At 34.2% G+C, this 12,166-nt stretch overlaps 2 protein-coding genes across 2 annotated transcripts in view; one reads left to right on the top strand and one right to left on the bottom strand.

Moving 5' to 3' along the window:
• LOC105161297 (uncharacterized protein HI_0077) lies at positions 2,140–4,301 on the bottom strand. The gene is made up of 4 exons (XM_011078937.2): positions 3,945–4,301; positions 3,707–3,826; positions 2,907–3,137; positions 2,140–2,671 (listed from the first exon to the last, which is right to left on the bottom strand). The coding sequence occupies exons 1-4, from the start codon at positions 4,137–4,139 to the stop codon at positions 2,285–2,287; spliced, it is 933 nt and encodes a 310-aa protein (XP_011077239.1). The 5' UTR covers positions 4,140–4,301; the 3' UTR covers positions 2,140–2,284.
• The window catches only part of LOC105161296 (mRNA cap guanine-N7 methyltransferase 2), a gene marked incomplete in the record, with an annotated part of 6,791 nt that continues 3,037 nt past the window's right edge, over positions 8,413–12,166 (top strand). Inside the window, 8 exon segments of the mRNA XM_011078936.2 lie at positions 8,413–8,583; positions 8,730–8,808; positions 9,076–9,170; positions 9,806–9,877; positions 9,967–10,076; positions 10,621–10,743; positions 10,841–10,933; positions 11,688–11,756. Of these exon segments, the coding sequence (XP_011077238.2) occupies positions 8,476–8,583; positions 8,730–8,808; positions 9,076–9,170; positions 9,806–9,877; positions 9,967–10,076; positions 10,621–10,743; positions 10,841–10,933; positions 11,688–11,756 (749 nt within the window).

Here is a 12,166-nt window from a genome sequence, read left to right as displayed (position 1 = left end):
AGTGGCATTGGCCTCTCATCACGGATTTCGAATGCTTGGAGATCACACATAATTTTCCGGTTATAGTTGGAGGTGAGGATCGGGTGGTTTGGAGATATGATGGAGGACAACCTACTACTCAGTCCCTCTACCGATTATTTGACCCCACTGAGCCGAAAGTAGGTTGGTCTTCACTACTTTCGGGCTTCTTGAAGATCCCTCGACATTTATTCATTTATTCTTGGCAAATTATCCACCATGGATAAACCATGGCTCTCTTACCTTGAGGCATGCATCTTATGTGATGAGAGAGCTACAGAATCTCACTCACACTTATTCTTCCGATGCAGATTTAGTCGACAGTGCATTATAGAGATACGCAGACATATTCAATTTCACTGGCACAACAGGAATTGGGCTACAGATATTGAGTGGGCGAGGAGGAAATGGAGAGGAAAGCACATTGTTAATATCGCTTACCGTACACTACTTGCAGCATGTATCTACCACATATGGAGGGAGAGGAACTTGAGGATATTTGAACACACTGAGCGGACACCGGACACTCTGAGTAACCTGATCACCGATGATGTCAGATAGCGGATTCTTAGCGGTAATTTAGCATCATCAGTCAGTACACGAGCATTGTATAGATTATGGCATATCTCTTGGATTGAGGGAGAAACCATCTGATAATCACATGTTGTACTCGAAAAACCCAATAACAGTCACCCTTAAGAACCATGATTACCAAGACCCACACAAGAAACCAGTGAGGTTTCTTTCTCAGAAAGAGTTCACAAAGAACAAATATCGAAGTAGAAATAGAGGGGGATATTAGTCAGTTGACAGAGCTCAAAAGCCATGGATGGCTTTATAGAGAAGAGATATGTAAGGAGTGAGAACTGAAAGGTGGTGGCAGGTTTCCAATGACATTGAAACAAGGTCGCGAAGAAACAGGGAAAATAGAAAAATAGAAGCGACGCAAGAGAGAAATGGGGAACAGGGTTAGGGTTTTGGATATACCAGGTAACTGGTTCAGGTACAGAGTGGACCAAGCAAATTAGTGTGCTGTGACTGAAAATGGGCCGAGCCATCCAGTGAATAGTTGGACTTAAGTTGGGCCTTCCAAAAGGTCATGGGCCATTTATTCAACAAATTCAATAAGTTCAATGTATAAACCCATGACAATTATGTTGATATGTCATTAACCAAATTATTATCTATACTTTTATATAATTGAAGATTACCATTTTGTTGTTTTCAATATTTTTTATTTGCTCTATTTTTTTTAAAAAATTATTTTATTAATTTGTATTTTTCACCTTCTCAACTTCTATTTCTCTTTTTCTTCTCTCCCCCTGCTTTCCAGCAATTTCTCATAACTTTCATCTACTCTTTTAATACTTTTATTTATTCAATTAATATTTATATTTTTTAAAAAATAAGTAGTTCCTAAAATTTAAAATAATTAAACTTGCATAAACATCTAAATAATTATGCAATAATAATTTTTTCCAATTAAAATAATAATTATTTTCTAAGCTAATGTATGAGGGACCAAATCGCACTAAAAAAAGAAAAGTGGAGCACTAAAAGTATTCTCTAAAAAGAATTGATAGGGGTAATATAGAAAAATCACCCATCAAAGGGACTAACTTAAAATGAGTTGAAAAGACGGGGACTATTTTAAAGTTAAAGTTAAATGTCGGGTACTAAAATGAGTTTTACCCTATATTGGACAAATATACACATATAAAGATTTCTAGATTTGTACTTATACGAAGGTAGCATGGAATCTAGATTTTGCTTTAATTATTAATAGGGTAAAAAGCAATTTATTCCTTGTGTTCTAAAAAGAATATTAAAAAAACCCCTCTATAATAAATAAATTAGCAAAAAAAATCCTATAAAAAATTAAATAGACAAAATACCCCCCTTAATTTGATGAGTGCATGATATGTACCCATTTTAAGTTTTCTTTTTATTTTTTTAATTAGATAATTAATATCCTTAATCATGAACTGTAGGATCTTAATTGGTTAAAACCAACAATCAAGATTTTATCTCTTTAAATTAAACCTGTTTATAAGTAAGAAATAAATAAGTATATCCAAAAGATATATAGTACTAAATATTTTATATAAAATAAGTGAAAAATATAAAATAACTTAAATTTATAATTCAAATTAAAATTTAAAATAAACAAAAACAGAAAACAAACACAGTCATGGCTTGTTTGATCATTTTCTCTTCGTATTTTCTGTATAACAACAAAGACAACAAATCTGGTACGGGAGAGCTCTCATTCTGCAGAACCGTCTTTGACAGCAAGAGGTTCATACCATTGAGGTCCGAATCCAGCAGCACTTCTTGCTGCCTCATTGAAAGGTGGCTTAAGCGGTCCACGGAAGAACACCCTCACGCTTGCATGAAACTTTTGAATTACTTCATCATGCATCTTACTAATAATTTCAGCTTCTTCAGGTTCACTTTCCTTGGAGACCAGGGAATCAGAAGCCATTAGTGGACTTTTTGACCTCAGACAGAGATACTTAAACCACTTGACTCCAGTGGCACAATGAGTAATTTCTTCTGGGTAAACAACTTTCTCCAATAACTCGGCCGTTTTGTCATCACCTCCTTTCCGGAAACGTGATATGGTTGTCGGCAGCACATCAAGTCCTCTAGCCTGACAACCGATAAGTGAGGTCATTACTAAACAAGAAACAAGTGAGAGTCATAACAATATAGGCAGAAGTTAAGGAGGCCTTTCATGATCTTCTCAAGCCTGGGTATGATTGGTACTCAATGACAATCACTTGCAATAAGTCAAATGGAATAATTGAAACTCAAATAGGATCCTGCTCAACCACATTCTACCCTCAAAATTCTTTTAATATCCTTTTTCCGTGAGAAATAACTACCTCATGAACACAATGTTCAATTGCCAAACGTGCCAACAGATCCTTTGAAGTAGCAGTAGCTGAATCCCAGAGACCATCATGAGCAGGCAGCGCTCCATAGAAAGATCCTAGTTCCTTAAGTCGCTCTGCAAGCAGGGTGAAGTGCCGGCCTTCATCTTGTGCCACTTTCACAAAATCTGTGAAAAAATCTCTTGGCATGGACTCTTGCCTGCCAAACCGAGCAATTATATCCTACGGAAACATAATGGAGGGACTGCATTAGGACGATGCAGGAAAAAATGAAAGCATAAAGAAATGATTGTGTATTGCTTAGTTGAATAGAAAGACGAAGATCAAAACACAGAAGCAGTTTGCTTTTGAAGATCTCGAGAAGCCAACGCATAATAAGTAACGTCTAGATAACACAAACACTATTCAGCCTTGAATAGTTGACCTACCCCTTTGGGAAATTAACCGGATGACCTTAAAACCTTGCTTTTAGTACCCCATTTAAGCTAGATTATTTACTTTTTTCCTTCAAGAATTTTCTTGTACCAGATCAATGTCTCCCCTGAACTGGATAATAAATTTATTATAAAAATCCTATATCCCAAATTCTATTCTTTAAGAACCATGCAAATCTTTCAATTCCTTAAACAACAACCAGAATTTTTTCTTCAACTTAAAATAAAAAATAAAGCTCATTCATCAAGCAATTCATATCACTTCCATAATCCATACAGTAAGAAACATGGGAATGAATGGAAGAAGGAGAAAAAGAAAATGAAGAACAGCAACGCAAAAATGAAGTAAACAAGTACCCAAGATAAGTCAATGGCCCAACTTTCAGTATGCACAAGACTGTGCACAAGAGCTTGTCTACTCTGTAAACTCCCAGCCTTTCCCAGCTTTGGCATCTCACTAGGAGACACGAGCTTCACCTGTACACAGAACAAATTATATACAAATATATATATTTGTCTACAACAAAAGAATTCGCTGCGGCGTTTGGTCGAACACTTATCAGGTAAACAGAATGCGACAATCGTTTTATCTTACATTGGCGAGCCGGGCAGGGCGAGCCGGTACAGATATATCCACAGAAGCATCATAGGCGCGAGTGATATGTCCTTGCAGCCATTTGTTTGCAACTTCATCGCCAAGCCGAGCTTTCTCAAATGGGTCCGCGGTGTTCAGCACTCTCAGCGCAGCTTCCACCAGACTCTCCTCCGCAACGCCGCTGCTGCTGCTCATTACTTCCTCTGTTGCTTACTTTGATTCTCACGCTGAAGAGATGAAGAAGATACGGAATACCAAGTATATATGTGAAAGATCTTAGAGAGAAGTGAGAATGAACATGCAGTACTCTCAGTGCTCATGCAATCTTGGAAAATAGGAGCATTTTGTAGGGGAGAATATTTTATGTAATTTATGTTTAAGCCCCCATTATTTTCAGTATTTGTAGTTTTTGCGCCTTTATATTTCTTGATTTTAGATATAATTTTCATTTTATATATATACACTCTATTATTATACTATTCCAAACTTATAGTTTTAAATATTTTATTTTATTTTGAGACTTAAAAGAGTATTATATTAACTTAAATTTTGGTTATTCATATTTTTTCAAAATATATATAAATGTATTTATATAGGCTAAACTTCAATTTAACCCTTTTATTCTCCAAAAATACTTAAAACCTCCCTATTGCACACTAGAAGTAACACTAAAAATGGCTAGAAACATGGCCAAGTTGCACAACCTGTTGCAAAAATATTTGGTTTCAATCAATCGAAATGATGTTTTGAAATATTACAATCGGATTTAGAAATCAAAAGCAAATAAAGCTATATTGGAACAAGTAACACAAAGCAATTAGGAACGCTATTTATGACTAGAAATATAAATTGAAAACTTACAACAATTCTCAGTTCAATTGAAGTCGTTAATTTTACCGAATTGCATAATACTGCTTGTCTCTAAGAAAATATACGCCCCGTACCAGTAGTGCACCGGATTCAACGTAATTTCTCCTAGGATAAGACGGTTATAGTTCTTTCGGTTTTAGCACCATACCGAATAACACCTCGATCAAACACCTCGATCAAACACTCAGAAGCTCATAATCAAACTTTACAGCTCAAATCTTTAAAAAAAGAAAACTATAGAGGCCGAGAGAGAAGGGGGAGAAAATCTCAACAACTAGAATTGTTGTTAGCTCTTTTTGTGTTGTGTGTTTCAAGTGAAAAATGGCATGGGCATGCCAAAAAGCCAACCATAAAGAGAGTAATGAAATCAGCCATAAAGGCCTTAATTTGGCCAAATAAAACAGCCAATTTTTGGTCAAAAAACCGGATGTGTAATTGCATGAAAATAATGGTCATGATGAGGAGTAATTTCGCCTTCAAATTTTGAGTTTTTGCATTTGAAAAATCAAATTCAACACAACCCACTCGTCTACAACACTTTTCGTTAAAAATCTAACAGAAATGGGGTATTTTGCTATATTTTCAATAGTAAAGGAGGTTTTTGCCTATAAAAATAATACAAGAAAATTTCGCACTATTTCAACAAAATATAGGGGGTGTTATGCAATTTATCCTCTCTCTCTTTTTTTTTTTTTTTTGAATTTCTCTCCAACATTACTTATATCTATTTTGGTTTGAATCATTGTTGAAATATTTAAGTGAAATGATTTAGTGTAAGACGATGTTTATGCTTAATGTAGTGGTTTTTATTGTTGCAAACAAGACCATATTATGAACTTTTTTTATGCAATAGAAATTAAGTACAATAAAATTGAATAGAAAACAACATGCTCAACTTTCATAAGTTTAAATTAAATAATATTTTTCCTAGTGGACTCATTTAAAAATTGACCAGTAAACATAAAAATCCACCAAATTTCTAGGCTCAACACACAACAATTAAAAATTAACTGAACAAAATCAGGCATAAACAAACACCACAATTTTTCAAACTACCTTAATCGTGGATGATGTGAGGCAGAGTATCCTTAGCATTAACTTAGCTAATTCTGTTAGTACAAGTGCATTATATAGATTATGGTGTATTCCTTGACCTGTCGAGGGAAAAACCAACTGACGAGCACTCTGTTGTACTGTACATTAGTCATAATATTCAATTTAGTTTAATTTTGCTTTCTTCTTTAATAGAGAATGTATCTTTATAGCTACATTAGTCATAATATTCAATTTTTTATTCACCAATTCTATATTTTTTTTAATAGCATGAACATAACAATAAAATTCATATGAATTAAACTAACAAAATTATTTACCAAGCTCAATATAAAAACATACTAAATTATTTAGTAATCTTACTTTTAGATACATATTAGATAATATAAATAAAAATATCATGTCTTATTATTATCTCAAATTAAAATATGAGATATTGATAAGAATATTAACATATGTTGAATTTTGAGTACGAACATAATATAATATTAACTGTGTAGTTAAGTATATAAATATACTTAAAAATAAAAATATTTAAAAAAGACAAAAACCTCGCAAGCAGAAGTAATAGAGCTCGAGTCGAGCTTGAAAGCGAGCTGAGTCTACTTGACTTGCACCCCCTAATATTTGGTATGTATATAATATTGATATACATCATATTGATCATTTCCTTTTCTTTTAATTAATTTTTGTAACTTTATGTGTATTGTATTATATTTGATGCGACTAGAAATGCCCAGATCCAAGAAGTTGATGGATGAGATCCTTGGACCTTTTTGCAAGTTTTATAAGGTGGAACCTACAAAATAAATATTAGCACTATGATAAGTCAATAATTGGATTAGATCAAAAGGTAGTTAAATAAATTAAGAGAAACAATAGATAAATTGTAATTTTGTATTTGAGTGTAAAGTAAAGGTACCCATTTCGAAGGAAGAGATCTGCTATTTATAGGCAGACCCAAGTCCCTTTTCCTTTGGGTTTCGATTGAGGAGGAACACCCGGTTGTGGTCTCACTGGGTGCCTTTTGCAATACGGGAAAAAGGGCACTGTGTAGCTAGTAGTTCGCAGTAAATGACTACTTTCGCTATACAACAACAATAATAGAATTTCTATTGACACTCGCATAAGCGCTGACAAGAATAGCAATACAAAAAATTCAACAACATCAACACAAGCAAGCAAGGTAAAGTACAAAAGCAGTAAATTGAGCGTAATTTCAGAATGTAAATTTCATTGATATCAAAAAACAAATAAACATTGTACAACGATGCAAGATCAAGGGGATCGAGGGGGACACTAGCATGCAAACTACACAAAGCTTCGAAAACTTATTCATATCTGTAATAGTCTTAAAAAGATTTTTTCTATTTAGAACACTAGATACTAAAAAAAGTTGAAATTCGCACCTCAAGAGACACAAAGTCTCCCATGAATAAACATAAGTTTTTACAAGTGTACAAGATAAAATACCTATGCCTAAAACTCTAAGACTGCCGAGTCCAGTATCTGCCTGCGAAGATTAGTGGTCTGCCTGATTGAGCAGTTATGTGGCCCAATGTGCGTCAAGGGTGCCTAGAGTGTGGGTTACCCTTGACATTTTCCCCCACCTGAGATGGTGACATCCTAGGAGTAAGGGAAGCATAGTAGGCTTTGACTAGAGGTTGGAATGCCTTAAGGTCTGTCACCCACTCCCAAGTATTTTCCTCGTTGTCGCATCCCTCCATTTTCACCAAGTACTCTGTACGACATGCGCTTCAACCACCTTCTTCTTCAACTTCGTCAATTCAACTTGTGGGCGGCTGGAACAATTACAAGTTTCATCCTCCTTCTCTATCGAAAAGCTAGAGCTTGAGTTGAGCTCGAAATCGAACCCTTGCGAGCTTGCTCAGCTTATCTTGCACCCCTAAATATGCATGTATAAATCTATACTATTATAAAGGGAGGACAGTTTATTAGACTCACAATGGTAGTCTTAATACTACTACATTAAATTATTATAATATCAAAGTACCATTCAACTTCATAACTAATGTTAAATTAACTACTCAATCAAGTTCCTTTAGAAATTTAATTCTATGCAATTACGTGTACTCTCAAAAGTTAAATTTACTCCTATTTTGTTTAAACTTATTGTTAATCAAAATTGAAATAACATATTAGTATTTATTTTATATATATATAATCAACTTTATCAATATAACATATATTGTATAAAGTATCAATTTTTAAATTAATTTGAATAAAATATGTATTGATAAATAATGCATAAAAAGAATAACAGATAATTTTTGTATGTGAGGTTGTAAAATAATGACAAATTTTAATATAAAATGGTAAATTATGAAAATAAAATAAAAATATTATTAAAAATTATGCGCACAGATACTGCATGCCATCGCATTTAGTATAATGTATTGAGACTAATATACATGAAAATAATTACAATTGCAATGTTCGGATAAACAACTTGGGGTTGATACACAATTTCTCCAAAATAGTGGGCCTTATTTAGTAATATTTTGGCCCCTGGAAAAACTTTCCCTCCTACTGTCAGTTCTCTAGTGCAGGTGCAGCTGATGGGGTTTTAGAGATTTCAAAGATAACGATGCTGAGCTCGTTCCCACCTCCCCGGCCGACGGAGTCGATCCACCATCGTCTAATCGAGTTCGTGAAAACTGCCCTCATCAACATCTTCGTCTCCCCTTACGCCACCGTAACCCATTTTCCCTTATCATCTCTCTCTCTCTCTCTGTCTCTCTCGTTTGGTTAATTTTTGAATAATTACATCGATACGCTCTTCTTGCAGACAGAGGTTTTTTTTAATCTTTTTGTGTCTGATTATGTATGGGTTTTGGATAGGTGTGTGATTTGTATTGTGGGAAAGTGCCAGATGAGGCAAAGTGGGATGAAGCTCAGATTGGTCACTACATTGGCATTGGTAATTTGATGAACCTCTCTTTATTTTTCCAAATGTTTTCTTTTCTAATTCTTGTGTGTCTGTTCTTTTTGTTGGGTCAGAGGTGTTTGAAGGGAAGCTCTAGAAGAGTAAATTTTCTTATCATTTTGACTCTTCATGGATTGTTTAATTGTTCAATGTTGTTACTCTATATACATGGGCTTGTATAATTTTGTTGTTTTTCCTTTCAGTTTAATGTGTTAAACGAGGATTGTTTTTTAGTATAAGATGTGTTATTTCACTTCGCAGATGTGGCTACGTCTGGAGTTAGTGAAGTGCGGGAAGCATGGGAGAGTCGACGCAAGGCTTACACTTCCGAGTTTCTCGAATTTGATCCTTGCATTGTGAGCCCTATAAACTTTTCCATATACTGATATTATCTGTACTTTCCTGTATCTGTCCCTGAAACTGTCAATCTGGAATGTCTTTCTTTTGAATGAGTTGAATTCTGCATGAAGAGATTATCTTGCTTATTTGCAATAAGAGAAAAAAGAGTGGTGTTGTTAAGTAATTTATTGCTGATGTAGAAAAATTCTGGGATTGATCCTGGAATGGAAGGGGATGAAATTTCTTTATTAGAACTTAGGAGTACGACTTTCTTCCTTATCAAAAGGACAAAAGGAGGTGCTTTTGTTTGAGGGCGTAAGAGGGGAACACAATCTACAATAAATGCTTTTAATGTTACACATAGAGGTTATAGAAGCTCATTTTGGTTTTCTAAAAAACAGATTGCAAGTATAAAATTTTTTATATTCCTGATGAACTTGTTTCCCCTCCTCCATCCATATCAATTGCTCACTTTTTCTCTTTTTGGTTTGCTTTCAGTGTGGTCAATTCTATTTCCAACTGGTTTGAATTGTACGTGATCATTTTTGAGCTTTTAATTCTTACTGCCCAGCATATCTTTGTTTTTTGGGCTTGTTTGCTTTTTATATTGATTATTCTCTTTTCACTATGTGATAGAATTATGTCTTTACAGGAAGAGGTAGACTTGTACTGGAAGAACAAGGAAAACCAGGCTGATATTGTTTTCTGCATGCAGCATTTGCCGGTAGGAGATCTTTTCCATCTGTGTTTCTCCTTTCTCTATGTGCTTAAAGACAACAATAGATATAAACCTTTATATCCATGTGTTGCCAGTTATGTGTTGAAACTGAGGAGAAAGTCAGGAGACTGTTGCATAACGTCTCATCTCTGCTGAAGCCCGGAGGTTATTTTCTTGGTATTACTCCGGACTCATCTACAATATGGTATGAAGATAAATTGTGAGAATTTGTTGTTTTCTTAACATATGTACTCTTCTCCAGCATATTTCGATGTGTATACTGCCTTTTGTTGTAAACCCTTATATTTCTTAGCTTTATGGATATTAGAGTTCTGAGTGTCAACCTGATTGGCATTAATAGGTTCATAATGTCATTGTAGTTTTCAATTGATAGTCAATAGTCTCTAGTGTATTTTCTACTGCATGAAAGATCTACTTTTGTACTAACTTTATTTACCGTTTTTAGCCATGTGCTTTACTGCCATCTAATGGAGTGCTATGTTTATTAGTGTAAAATATAATACAAGAAGTTTGCCTAGCTTCCCTCCATATTTTTATGCAGTTATTATCATTTGTATGTAATCTTATTATCAGCAGTCCTGTGTTGAATATAACATTCCTCTCTCCTAAGTTACATCATAAGATCCTGTGTCATGCATTGTTGAGGGAAACGGTTTATCGCTTTGTACATGCTGCCTCACGTGTTCAGACTTCAAAGGTTTTCTTGAGTTGTGGCTTCCTATTTCTAGGTCTAAGTACCAGAAAAATGTTGAAGCATACCACAATAAGAGTGCTGGAATGAAGCCCAACATCTTTCCAAACTGCATTAGATCTGAGAGCTACATGATCACTTTTGAAGTTGAGGAAGAGAAGTATGTATGGAATACTATACAATATCTTATGCTCCATTTCTTTTCATATTTTATTATGAGATTTGATCTCCCTAATATATACTCAAATGTTTTCAAGGTTTCCGTTTTTTGGTAAAAAGTACCAGCTGAAATTTGCGGGTGACATGTCTGCTGAAACTCATTGCCTGGTACATTTCCCGAGCTTGATCAGGTTGATATTTTTTCTTATGAGTTTCTAGTATCAAATAAGATGGTTAGCATTCTCTTTTCTCCATTTGTGATCTGCTGTAAACGCATCTCTAGGGTTCATTTAGCTACCCTAAGCTTGTTGGTTTAAGTTTCTAAAATGAAGATATCTAAATTAGGATACGACAAATCTTGATGCCTGATATTATTCAAGTCATGTTTTCACAACCTGAGCGAACTTCTCTGCATCTAAAGGCTCTAAGGAGGGCTAGGTGTTCATGTGACATACTCTACTTGGGTACTGCACAGCTGGAGGAGTATCCGGTACATTTGCATATGACTGGATACTTCATGCTTTTTTATTAAATAAAAAAATTGGGGGCCAAAATTTAAATAAAATAATATTGTCAAATCTATTCTGAATCTTTTTGTATAATTTATTTAATTTTCATATTCTGTAATATTTGTTATTCTTTCACTCTAACCCAAACTATGACCAAATATGAAAAGATGAAGACAATTATAAGGTTAATGATTGATTAAATATTTATATGAAAGTTGTATTATAATATTATAGTTAAAAGAATATGAGTTCTTAATTAAAAATTTATATTAAAGTTGTATTTGTATAATCATATAATTTATATTATATGTTTAGCACATGTATAGTATGCATGACTCCACTTATTATTTCATTCCTAACTATTACTTTGGAATTGACATTCCATCTTTTTACAAATTTCAAGTTCTATTATCAGATTGATAATTATGCCCTGCAGGTTAGCTAGAGAGGCTGGTCTTGAGTACGTGGAGATACAAAACTTGACTGAATTTTATGATGACAATAGGTGAGATTTTTCTTCATTTGCATCTTATCTTCTTCCCATGTGTTGTTTACTTGCTAGGTAATTGCAATATACTCTTCTAATTTGGCAACATTGTGTTGTTGTAGCCTCATACCCAGATTGTTATATGCAGTTGAAGTTGGAAATATATTTCTAAATATAAACTCTGGCACATTGGCTGGAGAATTCTTTTTCCAAAATTCTTTTTTATTGGCAGAGATCATTTAGGAAAGCTCTTTTGTGGTTTCCTTCATGGACTTCTTTTTGTATTCAACCTTTGGACATCTTTTAACTGAAAATAATGAATTCGATGAGTGTTCTGAAATCTTTACCAAAGCTTTGCGTTACCTGATTTACTGCATGATTCTGGTCTATTATATCAGTTAGACTGCTCACCTTTTTTAACTTGTCTC

Source organism: Sesamum indicum, linkage group LG4 (assembly GCF_000512975.1).
Source record: "Sesamum indicum cultivar Zhongzhi No. 13 linkage group LG4, S_indicum_v1.0, whole genome shotgun sequence".
NCBI lineage: Eukaryota > Viridiplantae > Streptophyta > Magnoliopsida > Lamiales > Pedaliaceae > Sesamum > Sesamum indicum.
Note: the sequence above shows the minus strand (reverse complement) of the source record. Positions and strands in the feature narration are given on the sequence as shown.